At 39.2% G+C, this 18,952-nt stretch overlaps 2 protein-coding genes across 3 annotated transcripts in view; one reads left to right on the top strand and one right to left on the bottom strand.

The window, feature by feature from the left end:
- Window positions 1–1,196, top strand: part of LOC118771825 (adhesion G-protein coupled receptor D2) — a 62,756-nt gene extending 61,560 nt beyond the window's left edge. The window contains exon 25 of the mRNA XM_036519912.1: window positions 1,136–1,196. Within this exon, the coding sequence (XP_036375805.1) occupies window positions 1,136–1,150 (15 nt within the window). The 3' untranslated portion in view covers window positions 1,151–1,196. The remainder of the gene's footprint in view (window positions 1–1,135) is intronic.
- A 12,933-nt stretch (window positions 1,197–14,129) lies between these two features.
- Window positions 14,130–18,952, bottom strand: part of nr5a2 (nuclear receptor subfamily 5, group A, member 2) — a 51,211-nt gene continuing 46,388 nt past the window's right edge. For both annotated transcript variants that reach the window (XM_036521296.1, XM_036521297.1), the window contains exon 8: window positions 14,130–15,564. In XM_036521296.1, coding sequence (XP_036377189.1) covers window positions 15,317–15,564 — 248 coding nt within the window. In that variant the 3' untranslated portion in view covers window positions 14,130–15,316. The remainder of the gene's footprint in view (window positions 15,565–18,952) is intronic.

The following is an 18,952-nucleotide window of genomic DNA, read 5'->3' as shown; positions in this document are numbered from 1 at the left end:
GATGAGGTTCTGGCTGTCAGAGCCGGTCATGAATGTGCCATCACCTTGGTTAACATCCTCATTAGACACCAGACTGATGTTATTTCCTGTGGATGTCGCATCACATCCACGGCCCTGCCGGACACTCGGCCCAACTAATCTATCACCAAGATAGGAAGAGCGCAGTGGCACAGTGCTGTTATATCCTACCAGTGTCATCTGAGAGTTCGGGTAGTTTGCGGCACCATGATAGGAAAGATTCTCCACCAAAAAACATTCACAGGCTGAGATCACACCTTTGAACCGAGCTGCAAAAGCCTTTATTATGGCTGCCAATCAAGCTCAGTCTCAAGCTCTCAAGGTTCTTGTGACATTTTGAAGAGACTATATAATACTGCTGAGAAAATGCATACACATAATCTAGTATGGATGCCTTTCGATATTTGAAAGCTATAAGTGGTTAATATTCATGTTTTGTAGAGGATGAAATGGAGAATACACCAGTCTCTTAAATATTCATTTCTAAAGCAGGTCTGCTGTAGTTTATTTGACCATCTCTTGCTGTGGGTTTGGGCCTATACTCCACTAGACTTAGCAGGGATAGTCAGAGAGTAACTGGTGTTGGTGTGGGACAAAGGAAGGCGATGTAGCTGCTCATCATTGCTCCAGTATTTTTTTAGCATGCCTGCCTTATTGTCTAAGGATTAAGAGGTGGCTTCCAGACTCATGACTGGACCTGTGAGTCTGAGGCTTCCATCTCCATGCTGCTCACTGTGGTGGGGGGGGGCAGCTGTGTGAGAACTTTAGTGACATTTTCCTGAGGTGGGGGAAGGGTGTGGGTATGGAGGATGACACCCATATCCACCCCCACCAGAGAGGAAGTTACAATCAGAACACAACAGGAAAGTGAAAAAAACAACAACCTGACAATCTCTTTGCACGTTAAATCACTTCCTACAGGCCCGTCTATGACCTGGTTGGGGTTTAGTTGCAGGCACTGTTTTCAGGGTCATAATATGTGATGATGGCTATGAATGATGATTTAGTGAGCTTTGTTTTGCAAGCTGGTTCTGAAAAGATTAAATGATACTGGAATATGTTCAACCAGTAACAGTGCAACAGTTATTAAATGTTATTTTATTGTATTTAATTTCAGTTGGAAAGTGTGTAAAGCTCCGCTGCGGACGTCAGACCAGACCAGCAAGCTTCAGGTGGCCCAAAATGATAGACGTGATTTATACAGATGTCATGATTGATTATACCTGTAATTGAAAGTTTATCTGTTTTACAAGACACTCACTTGCATTATCTGACAAATCTGAGAGGTGTTTAATTATTTTAAAAATCTTTTTAACATAAGTAAATAACATTTGTACAGTGATAAATTTGTAGTAAACTGTGATTTTGCCATCACTCTATATTTAAGATATTCCTTACCTCCTCCACACATGCTAAAATCTCCTGTATTGTCAGGTGTATTGCGACTGAAGATGACCTGAGGAACAGTCCATAATGTTGAATGCCTTTAATTTTCACAAATATGTATGCCAACACCATGTAAATGTTTCATTTGGAAGGGGCTTCATAGAGCACATGGTCAGTCTCATATGTACTTTTGAAATGGTTTCAAAGGTGTAAAGAGAGGTGAGCGTGTCAACTTTTGATAAATTTGTTCCTGAGCAAAACTTGGTCCCCATCTACCCATTGCTTCATGTGCATTACCTTGTTGCATTGTCAGAGTTCTGTCTGTCCTCAGAAGCTGTCTCTGTTGTCAATTAGTCATTCAGTTGAAGAGAGGAAAGTGAATTTGTGGGATGTTGAAGGCGAAGGCTGAGAATGGTTAAAATGAGAGAATTGGTCATCTTTAAATTTTCAACAATCAGTATCTTCACTTGGAATGAAAAGACGGTGAAACCTTTTCAAAATTTCTTTGAAGAAACACTTTACTGTTGGGATTGCATATTGCTTTCAGTAGAGAAATAAAAGTGTTGAAAGACGTATAGGAATGAGCCTTTATTCTCTCCTTATACAATAAGTCAAGAATTTCTGCTTGACAAATAAAGTACAATAGTGAAGGCAGAGATTGAATTCACCCTTTTGTGATTTAGGTAACAAACAGTTTGGGACAAAAGCTGGAGTGAGTCTAGGTTCTTGTTGGATAGATGCATATTTCACATGGTTTCACCTCAAAAGCGGTGTTTCATAAAGCACAAATGTTGACTGAGAATGAGCATTGGACTTGAGCATATCAGCCATTTTATGTATTTGAATAAAATGTCATGTTAGTGCTATCATTATTGTGTTTGTTTATTTATATGTTTATGTGTTTATATTACTATTAGTAAGTGGACCATAGCTTAAGATGTAAGTCACTCTGGATAAGAGTGTCTGCTAAATGACAATAATCTAATGTTATGTAAATATATGATTGAATGCGGGGAATTGTTAGGCAAAATAATATTTAGCAGTGACCTTACAGCATCCTGAATGGCGAGGGACCAAGAGCTAGGAAAAGCAGTTAATGTAGCTCTCTAAGCAATCACTGGTACACAGCGCGTGCTGAAATGTAAGAGGAATGAGGGACCGCTGCAAGAAGCTATCCACATGAGAAACATGATTTTTAGCCAGATGGAATGGAGCAACAAAAGGCATTTCAGGCACATCCTATGAGTAATGCATGTTCTAAGTTAGATCAAGCAATGTTGTAATGAATTATGTAAACATTTATGTTTTGCCACCATGCTGGACATGGGCAGAGCCATTACAGGCTGTTTTGCAGGTGTCTACAGTCCATGCCTAATAAATGTGCCGAATGAGATATGAAAGAGGGCTTTGAAATGTTACTGATAGATGAAAAATGTGTTTGGTGGTCGTATTGAGTGCTACTGAAGACCAGTGGCAGCAACAGATATTTTACGTGCAGCTGCTGAATGTAACCAAAAAGTGTGGTCAAGAAGACAGGAAATACAACAGCACCAAAACAATAAACCTTAAGTCATTCTGGTCAGAGAACTTAATATAATACTACATTGAATAACACTGTGGAACTGTAACAGAAATTGAATACCAGAGTAAGTGAGCAATTTGAAACAGGTTGAAGATAAGCAGGAGAGCACAAAATACAGGGGAACAAACTTTGACCTGATAGAGCTATGAGATATATGAATGTATGTATGGGCACAGACACACACGTTTCACTAAACTGAAGACATCCAAAAAGGTGTGAATGTTCAAATATTCAAGAATGGTGAAATGGACATGTGTTATTTAAAGAGGTATGGCTTCAGAGACAAATAAAGGAACGCAAGACTGTTAATTCCACCCCTGAAGTGCTAGAGTGCAGGGAAAGGCAGAGATTTAAAGGTAGGTACACTAAAGAATAACCTGTCTTTGGGTTTAATTACACATTACCATTACTCAATCTGCCATTAACATTCATGGTTGAAATTCCTTATGGGATCCTCCACAGTTCAGTCTGTGGAATTAGAATGCGCACTTTTTCACCAAGGGAAAATGATGTAATCACATCCACAAAAGCCACCTTTCCTCGGATTGCTTTTTACGATGTTGTCCTCAACAAAGCAGTAAAAAAAATATGACTTCCTTCCCCTGAACATCTTCCTGTTTAGCTCTGAATGCAGGTCAGAAATCAGAGATAATGTTAGCGATGCTGTGCTGACACCAGTTTGGATGTGACCCCAGCTCAGTGTGCATGAAGGGCATGCCGTGCAATATAATCACTAGATAGCACAATAACGTGCTTCTGGGAAGAAAACAAATAGTTTCTGGAAAATCAGATGCCTTTGTCATTCTCTGTGTGTTTTTTTTTTTTTTTACATGAGCAAGCATCCAGGCTAGAATATAGGCCCAGTTGAATTTCTCCAATTTATTTATTGTCCTAAAAGAGAGTTGTAAATGTTTAATAGCTCGTGATCCCAAAGTACAATAATGAAGAATGTTAGGAGAAAGGCATGGAGGAGTTGCTGGTCTCTGGGTGAAGTCATTAGAGTGGCTTGCCGACTCGTAGATTAGAAAGTAGTCCTCTACTCTCGCCTCATTGAAGATGCTCCCCTGCTCCATGGGCATTTATTATTTATGAATTCCAAATTCTAACTGACACATATATCAGCAATGAATTACAGTCTGAGATTTACTGCTGCATGTCCAGAACCAACCAAAAGCTACTGAAGCTTAATACATTTTCATGTAAAAACACAAAACATATCTTTTCAAGTTAATGAACGACTTTAGATTTTACACTTTTGGCCATTCAGGTTTATTGAACATTTTTTACGTATGTATCTGTGTCTTATTTTGCTGAAACTGCAGCGCTCGCAAAATCCTCCTTTGAGTCAACTCACGGCCTTACGATAGCATTGTCAGATGTGCGCTGTCAGTTCTTTAACTTGGTGCGAACGCGTGAATCGGATAATCATTCATGCAATATCCTCCAAAGGCTCGGCCATTCTTCCTCTTCACTCATTTACTAGGTTTTAGGATTTCACAATATTTACACTGGGGGCGGACTTTCTAAAAAAGGGGACTCCTGCTAATGTTTGTGAGGGGTCCCCCCAGTGCGAGCGGCAGTGAGGGATATGCATGCTGACAGACCAGTGGCCTCAGTAAAAAGAGCTGTGTGGCCCCCTGGGGCTCAGTGTCAGCCCTGACTGAAACCTCCTCACAGCACCGCCTCGGCCTTACTGGGGTCGGGTTACAGCCTCAGCGGGACCCCGTTGCTCTCAGAGTGGCTCTGATAGCCCTTAATATTGATCTGATACACCTGCCGTACCCCTGTGGTCCTATGGGGCAGACTCAGTCCCATCTCTGCGCTTGGGTGTGTGTGTGTGTGTGTGTGTGTGTGTGTAGCGGATGGACTGACATCAGTTGGGTGCTTCTGAGGCCTCTGTGCGGATAAGGAAACCACATGGCGTTCCTGCATTAACACGGAAACCAGTGGAGAGTCCTGATCAAAGCCCCCCTTTCAGTCTTTTGGAAATTCCAGGTCTGTGAGTCACCATCGTAACAATGCCTAGCCTGTTGGATATTTTATAGTGAGGATTATTGTAAGGGTAATACAAAAAATAAAAGCTCCTTTATTGACTCCATTTCTGTGAAAAAGCACTGTTTCTTCAATTAGTAACTACCTTCTTAAAAACTACCTTCTATAAATGATCATATTTTGGCTGTTCTGTTTACAGACACAGACACACAAGTTCATTGATCAGCTTGATCAATGCTGATATATCTTACATGTGAAGCACAGACCGCTATCAGTAAATAGTCACCATTCCGGATTGTCCACAGTGAATTTGCTTTCTTTGAATCAGTTTACTACTTAGGGCTTAACACTGTCACTGTTCACTGCTGTAGTGAATTATTTGGAGAATGATGCGCTGGGTAAAGACATAATGGGAGTGGTTATGTTAATTGGCTGTGGCAAAGGTGCTAGATGTTGTTACAGTTTTTTCTTGCAAAGTGATGTTTCTCTCAATAGGATAAATAATCTTTTTGGAGGATAGAACACTTAGGCACTTGTTTCTGCGTACTGTGATAAACTGGTCTTGTTTTGTGTATTTGTATTTGTCTATTTACCCTATTTTACAATTTACCTATCCTATATACCATAAAGCCCCCCAGCTCCATGTAATGCTGGAGGTTGAAAGGTAACAGCAGTGAGTGACGAACTGACTGAGATTCTAGATCACAGTCAATTAAGATGCTAATCTCCGTCCAAACAGGAGCAAATGATGCTGTTGCCTCCACACTTCCTCTGTGCATGTCGCCCTGTACATAGCAGCAATGGCCTGGGATAGCAGGCCCCTCCACCGAATGGCTGCCACAGGTCAATGACAGCTTGACAGGCTGGTATTCTGGGTGACAAGAAGCAGCTCTCTGCGACCTAACAGATGCAAACTAGTATTCCCCAGGCTGCTTTCCCATTCCCTTTGATCGCAACGTGCTTGCTTATGATGTGTTCTCGCTGTAAGCATGTCATTTTCATTTAAGAGAGAGGCAGCCTCTGATATCAAGTGGCTGCTGCCGGGACCCAGTCTTGGCTCCGGAGTACATAGGAACTGCTGGTCTCTGAGGAGCCGGCAGCAGACAAAATAAATGATGTTTCCCATTACCTATCTCGTGTTGTGAGCAGCTGTTTATCTGAGAGCTGCCAAGATTCTGCTCTTGTAAATAAAGGGAGAGAATGAAAGCAGGATTCTTTCTCCCGGTCCTTATGGGTTCCTTATTGATCATCAGACGTCCCCTGTGAGGCGGCCCCTCATGCAGATTGCAGGTTTGTTCTGCAGACCGGCATCAAATGCCTCACCTGTTTCAAGGACTACTCCTTGTAATGACATTTGAAGCCAAATTGTGCAAGGTATGATGCTGAGCATTGGAAGATTCTAGATTATCGGGGATTGTTGCTCGCCATCTCCACAATGGAGCAGTTTTTCAATAAAAGCAAACCTAAGTCGGGATTGCTGCATTTCGTCATATGAGTTAACTCATTGACTTAAAGATATGGACTTAACATGCTGGTACTGCAAATGATCTCTGCATGGAATATCTGACAATATATTTGCATATCTCTCTAAAACAATGTTAGAGGGCCTTTTCAAAATGAATCCTACCCCCAAAAAAGCTGCACAGCATTTCCGTACTTCACTCAGCAACGAAAATGCAGTCTTCTTTCGCAGACAGCTCTTAAATTGTACTTGATTTGGTTTGGGTTTCCTGGTGAACCCCCCAGTTGTGTCCCTGTTCTGTGTTATTTCCTCAGTTCTCCATCAGGGGGGTCACAATTCAAGGCTGCTGAAATTCACAAGAGGAGGCTGGTCTCAGGCCTATGTCTGCACGCTGGGTCTTGCAGAGTTCATTCATAATTTTCAGTGTACACATATATTTTGTGTGTGTGCTTTTTCACAGTTGTACTCCCATAACTACCCCCCCCCCCCACCTCCCCCAGCTGGCAGGAGTGACCTTGAATGGCATTTTCATGCTGACTTATCAAATGTACTGTCTTCACAGCACTTATTTATAGTCTGTAATTGATGGAGAAACATTTAACTACCTTGTCCAGTCCCCATATTGGAAAAGATACACAGTGATACACCATAACCATGGATACATTCTTGCTCCACTTGAAGTACACTGAAACGATATCAAATTTAGGCCAAAGGCTTTTGATGCTTTAGCCCAAATGCACACCATCACCTACAATAATAAAATAGGCTTTTATCGTAAGTTCAGGCAATATGCTAGAAACATTGGAAAGACTGAAAAAGAGCATGGCTTGTTTATTTGGAGGTAAAAGCACTTCAGTGATTTTCAAATATTGTTAAATGTTTGTCATAGTGTAATATATTCAGAATAGTAATTTTTGTGCGCTCAACAGCTCTGTATTAGAGGTGTATGGCAACATTATGTATATATAGTGGGGTTTGTAAGGTTCTGCTTGATGTTGATTACATGTGTACAATTATTACACATAAAATCTTCATGATGTGTCCTTGGATATTGTAATTGTTACGTGTGTTGATCCATACCAAAGGATCGTATGTTCAGTTTGCTGGGGTCTCTCAAAACCAAAACACTGAATTATAAAGGACTGAACGAAAAATCACTCATGTTGTTTTATTGTCAGTCATTTCAATATTATAAAGTTCATGCTGCTTGTAAATTTCCATTAGTAAAGGGCATCAAGTGTCCCATTTTCACAACTAAAGGTCTGTGGTCCAAGATTATTTCTTTGTGCTTCAAACCTACATGAAGAAAACTAATCTCTCCTACAAAGACGGAAACAGACAAACGACAAGAAGAGGACCAAGTGGGACCATTTTTAACAGGATGACATGTTTGAATTAGATGTTCTGTCTCCTACTCTAAATGGATTTCTGAAGTACTTGTTTGTGGGGTTTGAATTGGACATAACCTTGAATTTTTTTTTTATGTGAAGTCTTTACGGTTTAAGTGCGGCATAACATGAAGAGGCTGAATGCATACTTTTCATTTTTTTGAAATTGAAAAATCTGTTTCTAAAGCTATGCTATTGTTCAGGTAATGGAATGCTGGAAGCGAGGTCTATGTGCTTTAAAGTTTTTAATGACTAATAAGGATGAAAAAATAGATGATGCTTTGAGGTTTTTATACCTACTTATGTATAATGCAGACATTTAAATGAAATGACTGTGGCCTTCGCTTCATTTCATTTAAAACCATCTGACTTTGTTTTCATGTTAAGGTTAGGTTTTGAATAACAAGGGCAGAATAATCCTGGTTTGTGTTCATCCATTTCCTCCCCAATGATTAGTACATAGGTTTATGTTAAGGGCTCTAACAAGGTCACGTGCTATAAACACCATTTTTCCTAAATGGTGAGAAACTCTGCTAATTACTCCACATGCTCTCTACCAGTGTAGTTTTTGATCATATCTCATTTACTACACAAACCCATAAGCATATTCTTAGAAACTGTATTAATGCATACAGCACAACTGAAAATGGAGGTCTATCATAAATTTACCACCAGTGTTTTTTCTACTACTGAACCCACAGTGGAATATGTCTGGCCTTTTGGTTGAATCTTTAGGATGATAACTTTGAGCTACTCACGAAAAATATTTTTCATTTGCTATTTCATTGAGTCCTGGACCTTTCTTTTTTCTTTCTTTTCTCCAAACTCCATAAAAATTTAAATTGAATATCCACCCCCGTCTCCAACTTTTTATAAATAAGTAAAATGCCTTAAGAGTTGCCTTTCCATTAAATAACACATTTAAGCTTATATGAAAATCAGTTGTTTATTTCTTGTACTTCAAGACATTCTTACTAATAATTGACAGGTTTTTTTTTAAAGAAAGAGAAAGTTAGAGGGTCTGCATAACCAGTGGGGGTGAACGTACTCACTTTCATTGCTGATACCACCCGCGAGAGGGGCAGGAAACTTTCACAGTAGAAGGTTTCAGTAAACCTTGTGGGTTTGCTGGTCTGGACTCCAGACTGGGTAAAATAGAAACAGATGCATGTGCCTACTTTCTGTCTATTTTTTCAGATCCCTCTTTGCTGAGTGGCATCTTCCTTGGCTTGTGGGCCATGGGCCAAGCCCACTCTTTTTGTCCTCATGGGGGAAGTGTGATAGGCACATGGGCCATATGAGAATAACTAGATACTGTATGATATGATTAGCTCCAAAATGGGTACCATGATTTTATGCATATATTGTTTTCACCGATTCTGTATCCACGCTGCTTTTATTTCCACCTTTATGGCAGTAATAGAGTCAGAACCTGTGCTTGACCAAGCTGTGTGACATTGTCTGTGCTGTCCCACTGTTTTGAATATTTATGTGTCTTACCTGCAAATCTACACACATTAAACCAATTCACACACTATTCTGTGGGCAGATCTATATGTGATGAATTTCTAATATTGTTTAAGAGGTTTCAGATCTCGCTCTCTATCTAATTCTCTTTATGCCAGACTCATAATTGAAACTTGTCTAAATCATTTCAATTTAATGTTATGATTACTTAAGACACCTATAACACTATCCAAAGTTTAATTTAATTTTAATTTAAGAACAAATTATTGTTAAAATGAAAATTGCTGCCACAAATTTAAAAATGGCCTTATGATTTTAAATGGAATATAGTTATTTTCACTGAAAGGATGTCAATTGTGTTAAAATGACCTGCATGCATCTACCTAAATGTACATTCATTGTCATGGTTATCTAATCACTATACAATATACAGTGCCATGTCCAAACAAAATTTCACTTGGTATGTGGTATGTATTTAAAAGTTACATTTGGCAATCATTATCTTATATTAAATATTTTTTTCAGCTAAGCAGATATAAATGTTTTTTCTCAAACAGTATTTGCCATGTGCATGTTCTCTTGGCATATATTTTTAAAAAAGAATCTATAATATACTTTCTCATTCTGTGTTTGATGAGACACAAAATACCTGCTTGAATAGTGTACATAGTAATGACACCAATAGGTCTGTTGCCCTCAGGCTGGTAAATAAACAGTGCCTGCGATCGTGTGTATGTCACTCAGCCGTGATGTTACTCACATTGGTCTGTGTGCAAGTGACAAATATTTTAATAAAACGGTGATAATGTTTGACTCACAACCCAGCAAAATTAAATAGAAATATCCTTTTTAGTAATTTACTGATAAACGTTTACATAATGAAGCCATGAAATTAAAATATGTCACTTTATAAGAAATAGCTTTAAAATGACCTATTGTCTTTTTAGGTCAGTGACTTCAGACTAGATATATGAAACTTACAACATTAAAATTTGATTCCCTAAATGAAATATTTGCTAGAAATGCTTCATATGTGTGACATGTTTGTATTTGGGTGGCTTGACACCTAGCAAGACAAATACTGCCTGTATTTTATAACCAGTATTTTATATCATACTTTGTTATTTGAAAATTTAGTTTATAATGATGACACTTATAGTGATTTTTTGTTATTACACATTATTGATTTTATATATTGCTGTTAGTGTATTATGTATTCAGCCAAAACTTTTTATTTGTTGTGGTTTGTGAAGTTTAAATGGATGCAACACTTTCTTTAAATCATCTATCCATTTTACATAGTAGGCTGTTCCAAACCATCCCAGCCTTATTAGCAGGAGCACTATAGCCACTTTGTGAGTGTTACACTTATGGATGTCCAGCTTAAGAAATATACAAATTTATGTCTCCAGATGATTCTGTTAAAGGACAAACACTCAATACTAATGTGGTGCGGCGATAGTGTAGCATAGTAGCTCAGGAGCGGGATACGTAACTGAAAGGTTTCTGGTGCGATTCCACGCTGAGGCACTGCTGCTGTACCCTTGGGCAAAGTAGTTAACCCACAACTGCCTCATTAAATACCTAGCTATATAAATGGATAACATTATATAAAAAACAAATGTAACCGACGTGAGTCACTCTGGATAAGAGTGTCTGCCAATGCCAATAATGTAATGTAATGTAATAATGTCTCCCTTTTACCCTATAGGACACCCTTCACAATGCTATGGACAGCACTCAAGGAGGATGCAGTCTTCATGTGCCCATGGAAGTAGAGCTGACTTCCTGCTTCACTATGAAACCAAAGCCTCAGAATATCAGTGGTGTTGTGTGTTTAGACTGAGGAGACTTACTGTACGGTACCTGTAACTGTTCTGGACACTAACTTTACTGGGTTGTAGATGATGCTCTATGTCTCTCTCTGTGAAGTGTTTGAGTCATGCTTTAGTAGTGACTGCATCGTAATCTCACGATGTGTTTTAAAGACTCTGCGTCTTTTGTTTTCTTGATTTAATGATAAATATTTTACAATAACTAAGTGAATAGTCTACAAAGACTTTTTCCCTTTATTTTTCCTCTCTATCCTTATTGCGTACATGGGTGATATGTATACAACCATGTATACACTTTATGTGTACAAAAAGTGGAATTGTGTATAAATGTTTAACACAGCAAATTTAACTGTAGGAATGGCCAACTTAAATGCAACGTGATTGTTTTGAAATTGGACCGTTTAAACTTTTTAAGTTTAAATGACTGCATTTAAAAAAGAGGATTTGAAGATTTTTTTTTACATTAAAGATAAGTATTATTTCAAAAGAAGATTTAAAAATTGCTTCCAAAAATTGAACTTAACTGAAAATCAGCAACTAGAATATATTAAGAAAACATGGCAAAGCTCCCTATCTGTATTCTCATGGAAAAGAATGAGGTAAACCACACTCCAGATACATGAATATCCAAAACCTATGTTTGTTGTTTGCATCTGCAAGTTTGTGGGGTTTTTCATTTTGTATTCATTTGCATGGGCTAGACATTGATTGAAGTTTCCCTTTATAGTTTGTGTTGCCTGTTTTTCAGGTCACCAACAACAAACAAAACAGATAAACTCTTTCATATGATAACCAGACCCTTGGTGAATTGTTTTAAAATTTGAATTTCTGTTTTAACTTTTAAACGTCTCGGGGAATGAGCTTTGAGAGCTCGGCAAGATCTGTGATGATGGTTGTGTGCAGTTTATTGTTTATTGTTTAAATTTAAGATATCAGTTACTTTGCCAATTAAAACACTTTCCCGTGAATGTGACTAAACAGGAAAAGGAGAAATGAAAGTTTTTCACAATTCCTTTTTTCTGTTGTTTTTTACTTTTTTCTGTTGTTAAGGCCTACACAGCCATAAGACCACGCAGCTGCACTCACAAAACCCCACAATAAGGTTGTATTAGCCCTTCTACTGACCTGGGTGTCTTTCCATTCTCCGTCCTGGAAGTCTGCTCCAGCAACTAATACCAAAAAAAAGATTTTTGTGATCTTTCATGTGTTCAGTCACAATGTACTTAGTTTAGAAGTACTGCCTTTGGTGCAGCATATGACCACAAAAACCAAACTGTATTTTTAAATTCTGTTGTGCCCTTTGATTCAAATGTTTCAAATGAAGACTTATGACTAAAATTATTGCTTTAATCAAAAAAAAAAAGAGATAATGCTGCTTGCATGTTAATAGCACCAAAATGGGATGGTCTCTGCACTTTTTTCATCAAACTGAACCAAGAAAAGCAGAAGAGAAAGATGGAGAAAGATTGGCATATAATTATTTATTGAAATATGAGGAAAAAATTCCATCAGCTTAAAGAAAGTCCTGGGAGGGAGGTGGTTGTGACAGTGTCACTCTGGCTGCAGAGTTAGAGGGTAGCTGAGGACCAGCACGTGGAGGTGAGAGTTGGACATCCAAGGCAGCTGCAGAACGTTGGTAACTCACGACGTGGGGGACAATACAGATTGTCTGATCACACACAAGAATAAAAAAATGAAGTCACAGGAATGGATCAGCCAAAGCCAAAGATTTAGCAGAAAGGGATCTTTTTCTTTTTTGCTCTTATTTTAAATAACGACCAAAAAAAAAAAACAAACTGTTCAGAGTGGATATCAAATGAATGAATGGTTCTACTTCTAATGACCTTTAGTAACACTTAAAATATGAGACAGGGGGGTCAGGTAGTTAATGTTAAAAAGATACAAGTGAAAAAAGATCAATATTCAAATAGCATTTGAAATGGAGCTTGGTTTAATGAAAGATTTTTTTTTTGAGCTCCTACATTTTATGTTCATAATAATTACATTAGGGGTGGCAGAACAGGGTTCCAATTACAAGCTAAAGAACACTGTCAAAAGGTGTTTGGTCAAAGCAACGATGTGATTGTACAAAAATAAACAGGCAGATCGCTCTTTTCTACAGGTTCCTCCTTAGAATATCTCCGTGTAGCGCAAAGGTTATGCAGGCAGATATCTGTCTTCATTGATGTATATTGTAACGTATCACAATGTTATGTAAGACAACTATAGAATTCCACAAGCTGACAGTTAGGAATGCAGACAACCTTACCAATGACTAAAATACCTTGTTCCTTTCGTTTTTTCATTTGTTGTGATGGCAAACATGACAAATGTAGTCTTTGGTATAGAATAAACAATGTTCGTGGTATGTCTTAAATGTCAGATTTCAATGTGTTTAAATTAGATGTAGCAAAGTGATGCAACAACCAGTCACATCCATAAACTTAAATACAATACTTATTTTTCTTTTAATTTTACAGCTGTGAGTTCCATAGACATTTAATCAAAATTACTGTAATAATTTTTAAGATCATTATTTTGTCCCTGAACTGCATTTCAACACTAGTTTTTAAACATGCTACAGTAAACAAATATATTTGGCTGTAACACTTCTTGGTTATAGCGCACACAAGGATGAAACCAAGAAGCAATAAATTAACTTCCTTTCTGAGCGTCACCAGTGATATACAAGAAAGTAGAACATAAAAAACAAGCAGTTCTACAAAAAAGTGGCAGAAACTGAAATAAAAACCTTCAATATGCAAAGTGATCTGGAGGCCAACAGAAACAGCTACAAATTAAAATTTAAGTGAGATTCCTTTTTTTTTGATTTTAGTGTCTCACGACATAATTAAGTACTGGTCGAAAGAAAACATACTGTACACACCAAAGAAAGCAAACCAGGAATATTTTAAGGAAATCATTGCTTTGCAATTAGCTTCATCACAGTTCTTTCCCACAGGACCTAATAAATGTAAACACCTCTTGTATTTCTTTTTTTTTAATTTTACAACATTAATACTTTATATATATTTTTTTACATATTTTAATTCACATCTGCACGGTTAGCTAGCATGGTAATGAAATAAGGCAAGACTCACATAACTGTGACATCACAAATTCATAATACTGATATTTAAGTTTTTTTTTTATCACCACACTTTGTTCTGCAGCAGGCTTTGGTCTAGTATTGACAGAGGCAGAATTTCTCCTTCCTATCTCCTGGGATCTTACTTTGTTCCACGTCTTTTTTTCCATAACAGGAAAAATTTGTAACTAATAAATCTTATTTTTGAAGATTGATGGGTGATCCTTTAAACCACATGCTTTAAAATATAAACGCACACAAAAAACAACGTAACTTACTTTGGGTAAAAACTTCAGTATCGGCTGAAGTAGACTGTGAACGGTTGCCTTATAAACTGGAACCTCAGAATGACAACGAGGATGAAATTACTGCCTTTTATAGTAATAGTTTGTTGGTTTACTTGTTTTGTTTAGTTTTTGGTGAGAGGCTACTCTGTTTGGGCACAAATAAAGGTATAACACCATACCAAACCCAGTCCATCTTCACTGTCGTTTGTATGCCTCGAGACCCAACAATTGAAAAGAGCCTTTTGTGTCAACAGCCTTCAGAGCTTCTATCAGAAAGACACTGTACCAACACTGACAATTGCCATCAAGTCAATAAAAAGCCCACCCCAACCTGCATCTTTCAAGGTTCAAAAAGGAGCACGAGGGGCGTCCCCTTCTTTGCGCAATGCTGTTCTGTAGTAAGTGCAAAGCTCTCCTTGTTTGTTCTCGTTTTGGTTGATTACAGTCTGCAAGTCTTGTTACATCACTATGACAACCTTTTTTTTTTTTTTTTTTTTTATTACCAAAAAGAAGTCTCTTTCATGTCAGTTTGACATTACTGCCCACAAATGTCACTGAATGCTTCTTTCTGATTGATCCACCATTGACTCCTGGTCAGCACAATCGTGAGGATGTCCAGGTCTCTAGAATCAAATGTCTGTTGCGTCTCGACAACGTAAGCTATTCGCATGGGATGGTGAGAGACGTCCTGGGGACAGAAGGAAGGAGAGGTGGGAGGTGTGTGTGTGTGTGTGAGTGTGTGTGTGTGTGTGTGCGCGCGCGTGTGTGTGTGTAAGGGGGGGGGGGCACTCTGAGGGGGCCGCTCTCTGTCTCAGGCTCGTTTGGCGTGCAGCATCTCGATGAGGAGGTTGTTGCAGGGCACGTCCCCGTTCAGGTGCTTGTAGTAGAGGTACTCCTCCGCCTGCATGCTGATGGCTCGGATCTCCGGGAGCCTCAGCAGGAGCTGGCCAAACTTGTCTGTCTGCTGGGGGTAGTTGCACATGGTGTAGTCCAGCAGTGTGGCGTTGACCTGCTCCTGGACACTCTCCACCAGGTGGAAGTTCTCCAGGTTCTTCACGTCTGTGAGGAGAGTGCAGATAAAGGGGTTATTTCACTGAATGATGATGATTAACTACCTACTCAGTAAAAAATAAGTGTCCAGATCACTCCTGCACATTATGGGACCTCTCTAGAGAGCCAATATTATCTGTTTTAAGACTGCACAGGTGGATACAGAATATACAAGGTATAACTTTAATTACAGAAATCTTCAAATATAAGAGACATTTTAAGATACATGTGATGACAGCTGGTTTAGAACCAATTCAGTAAATCGAATGTTTCATTCATACATCATTAGCAAGGTAATGAAGTCAATAAGGCAGTCAATACACCCAGCTCAAACAGCATACTCTCTCATTTCCTATACATAAAATGCTGTAAATGTTTGATTCTATAATCCCTTTTACAGAGCGTGTTGTTACAGGGGGCGTCAGAGTAATAAGGGAAGATGGTTTCTATGTACTATGAAAGATTAAAAAATGTGCACCGTTAAATTGCTCACAGTGTAATATATGACTAGCTAGTTAATCCCTGGTGCATGCCTGCATTTAATCTGGTGTAAAGACCACTGTATGCAATCTTTTATTAATTCTTTTGACCCTAGGTTGAATGTGGAAAGGGAACCCCTGTGCAGTTCATTCTAATGGAAACTGACAGGGTCCCTGTGTCTGTTTGACACCTCCAAATGATTCTGAAAGACTCTGACCCGCCCGGCCATCACTAATGAACCAGCTGGCACACTCCACTGCTTCCCAAAATAATCTGCCCCGCAACCGCCTCGCCTGGAAAAAGAAAATACATCAGTGACTAATGAGGTCTGGAAAACGAGCAGCGAGTCCTTCACAGCCCTACGTGCGGGAGGCTCTTCTCCCTGACCCCTCTGTGACACTCGGAGGCAAACTAAGGCCAGGAATGGGCCACGCGCCTGACCCACCCCCAACACAGACACACACACTCATGCATGCACACACACATGCACGCACATACACACACACACATACACACATAGGCATGCATGCACACATAAGTACACACACACACATGTGCATGCAGATATGCACCCATACATAATCACACATACACACACGCACACACACACACACATTCTCACTTACACACAAATACACACACCTATGTATGCATGCACACACTCATTCACATACACACAGACTAATAAACAAACACATGCATGAAGACATACAGCTGCACACAAAAATACAAACATACATTTATAAATAATGCTAAATGAGGTAAACAAGACAGTTTTATCTTCCACTGCCATCCTTGACCTCTGGGTTAGTGTGGCTAACACAAGTATTTCACAAGATTGCTTTGTATCACATTCAGACACCTGACACAAGACTGCAAAATGAGCATTTGTATGAACCAGGATTGGAATACATTTGTTACATTTGTATGCACCTTATATCCCTTGATCCTGTAATGTGAGTTTGATGCTGTATGTGTCTATGTCAACTGAATGTAACTGACTTCTGTCATGTACATACATATTTCACTATTCCTTCTATTTCTTATTCAATCACAATCTTACTGAGTAACATGTGACAGGATCATTAGCTAACATACTAGTTGTTACCATGGTTTCATGGCGAGAATTTCTGGGGCTATTTGGGAATGAGGAAGGGGGAGTCTTAAAACTACAGAGATTTAAAGCCGAATAGCTCTGTCAAACTAATTAGAGTAAAATGATGCAAAAAAGCCCAATTTTAATTGCTAATTATTATGAGGCTTCTTTTAAAAAAAAAGAAAGGAAAAAAGAGCAAAATGGTTGATGACAATAGTTTGATCTCCCCCCCCCCCCCCCCCCCCACGCAAGTGAAGGTCCAGACAGGTTTCTGTGCTACGTTGTGGAGTAAGTGTTTATTTAATTTATCAGGGGTGAAGAGAGCCAGCTTGATCATACCCCTCTGATAAACAGAGAAAATTGTATTATCATCAGCGCTCTCCAGTGAGGGAGTCAGGTTGAAGCTCAGTACGGTAAGTCCTCTTATCTTCCCTCACCACATTATCCACTGTGGGACTAATTATCAACTTTTTTACATGAAACAGCCTTGCTGCGCACACTCTGTACTGGCGCTCAACACTAAACCCTTAGGTCTTGTGGAATATATTGTTCATTTGACTAGCGATCGCACCAGGCGACCGAGTACATTCAACACACTGCATCAATATGCCGGAATGGTTTTCCTCTTTAATTAGAAAGAATTTCTATAGATTCACCCACGTTCATTCAAAAGAAAAAGACTGCTGCACCCCCACCCCCACCCCCTCCCCAAACACACACACAGACATAGAAGTACTGTGTGTTCTTTTATAATTTTAGCGTGCAGTCATTTCATATCTTGAGGACTTGGTAAATACATTTGTAAAAATGCATTTCCAAAAGTACAGAAGTCACAATGGTTCATCCAGCTTCACTGAGGACTTTTAGATAAAATATATAATAGAGGCAATGAACATGATTAGATAGATGGATAGATTAATGGACAGATGAGAGTGAATATTTGTTTCTCTGTTGTCTATTTTTGGTAACGGTCCATTAAATTAAAAACATGACAACACAGACACTCTTTCAAATTGCTCTTACTAAAAGAATCTGAAGTAAGTCATAGATGTGGGAATAAACACAGTATTCCTTGTTACTCATTCAGGACTGATGTGCTTGTTCACTGATGAATAACTTCTGTATCGGAAACGCTTTGCAAGAAAAATCTTTAGAGGAACGTCAATTAAACATGTAAGTGAACAACGAAGCTATGTCTCTAAGAAGGTGGTGCTCGCTAAGCGGACCTGTTCTGAGTGAGGGTGTATTGTTTCTGTGGCCCGCCTGCCGCTGCCGTTTTGGGGTACAGCTGTGTGGGCCAGACCTCTCCGGCTTCAGTGCTTTTAAAAGAACACGGGGGAAGTTTATGATGCGCTGCTATCTTCCGTGCTGTAAATCCAGCTCTCCTCCTGATTAACTGGCTCCCTCCTGGTCAACACCAATCAGAGAGGGGACATTGTCCAACTCTTTACACCGGCCATAAACCCCATTGAGCTGAGAGCAGAGTGGAGCGAATGAGGCAAGGCCCGGGCCTACTGTACCTTATTGCAGGACGCCCTGATAGGGGCAACCTCCACCCAGACGCACCTTCCTGAGTGCAGCACCCAGCTCTATGTCACTGCCACAACGCCCAGATCACTTGGGGTGAAAAGTTTTCCAAAAAATAGAAGCAGTGCCTTGGCGCCATCTTCATGCACACCTTAGAGTACATCTTCCAACATGTGCAGCAGCTGACAGAATTGCTGCTTTGCTGTCATTTGCCACATAGCTCCATCATTTATTCATCCTCGCTGATCTGATTCTCAGGTTCTCTGCCTTCGCAATCGATATCATGTAACATTG

The sequence above is a fragment of the Megalops cyprinoides genome, chromosome 2 (genome assembly GCF_013368585.1).
Source record: "Megalops cyprinoides isolate fMegCyp1 chromosome 2, fMegCyp1.pri, whole genome shotgun sequence".
NCBI classification, from domain to species: Eukaryota; Metazoa; Chordata; class Actinopteri; order Elopiformes; family Megalopidae; genus Megalops; species Megalops cyprinoides.
This window is presented reverse-complemented; position numbering and strand designations above follow the sequence as displayed.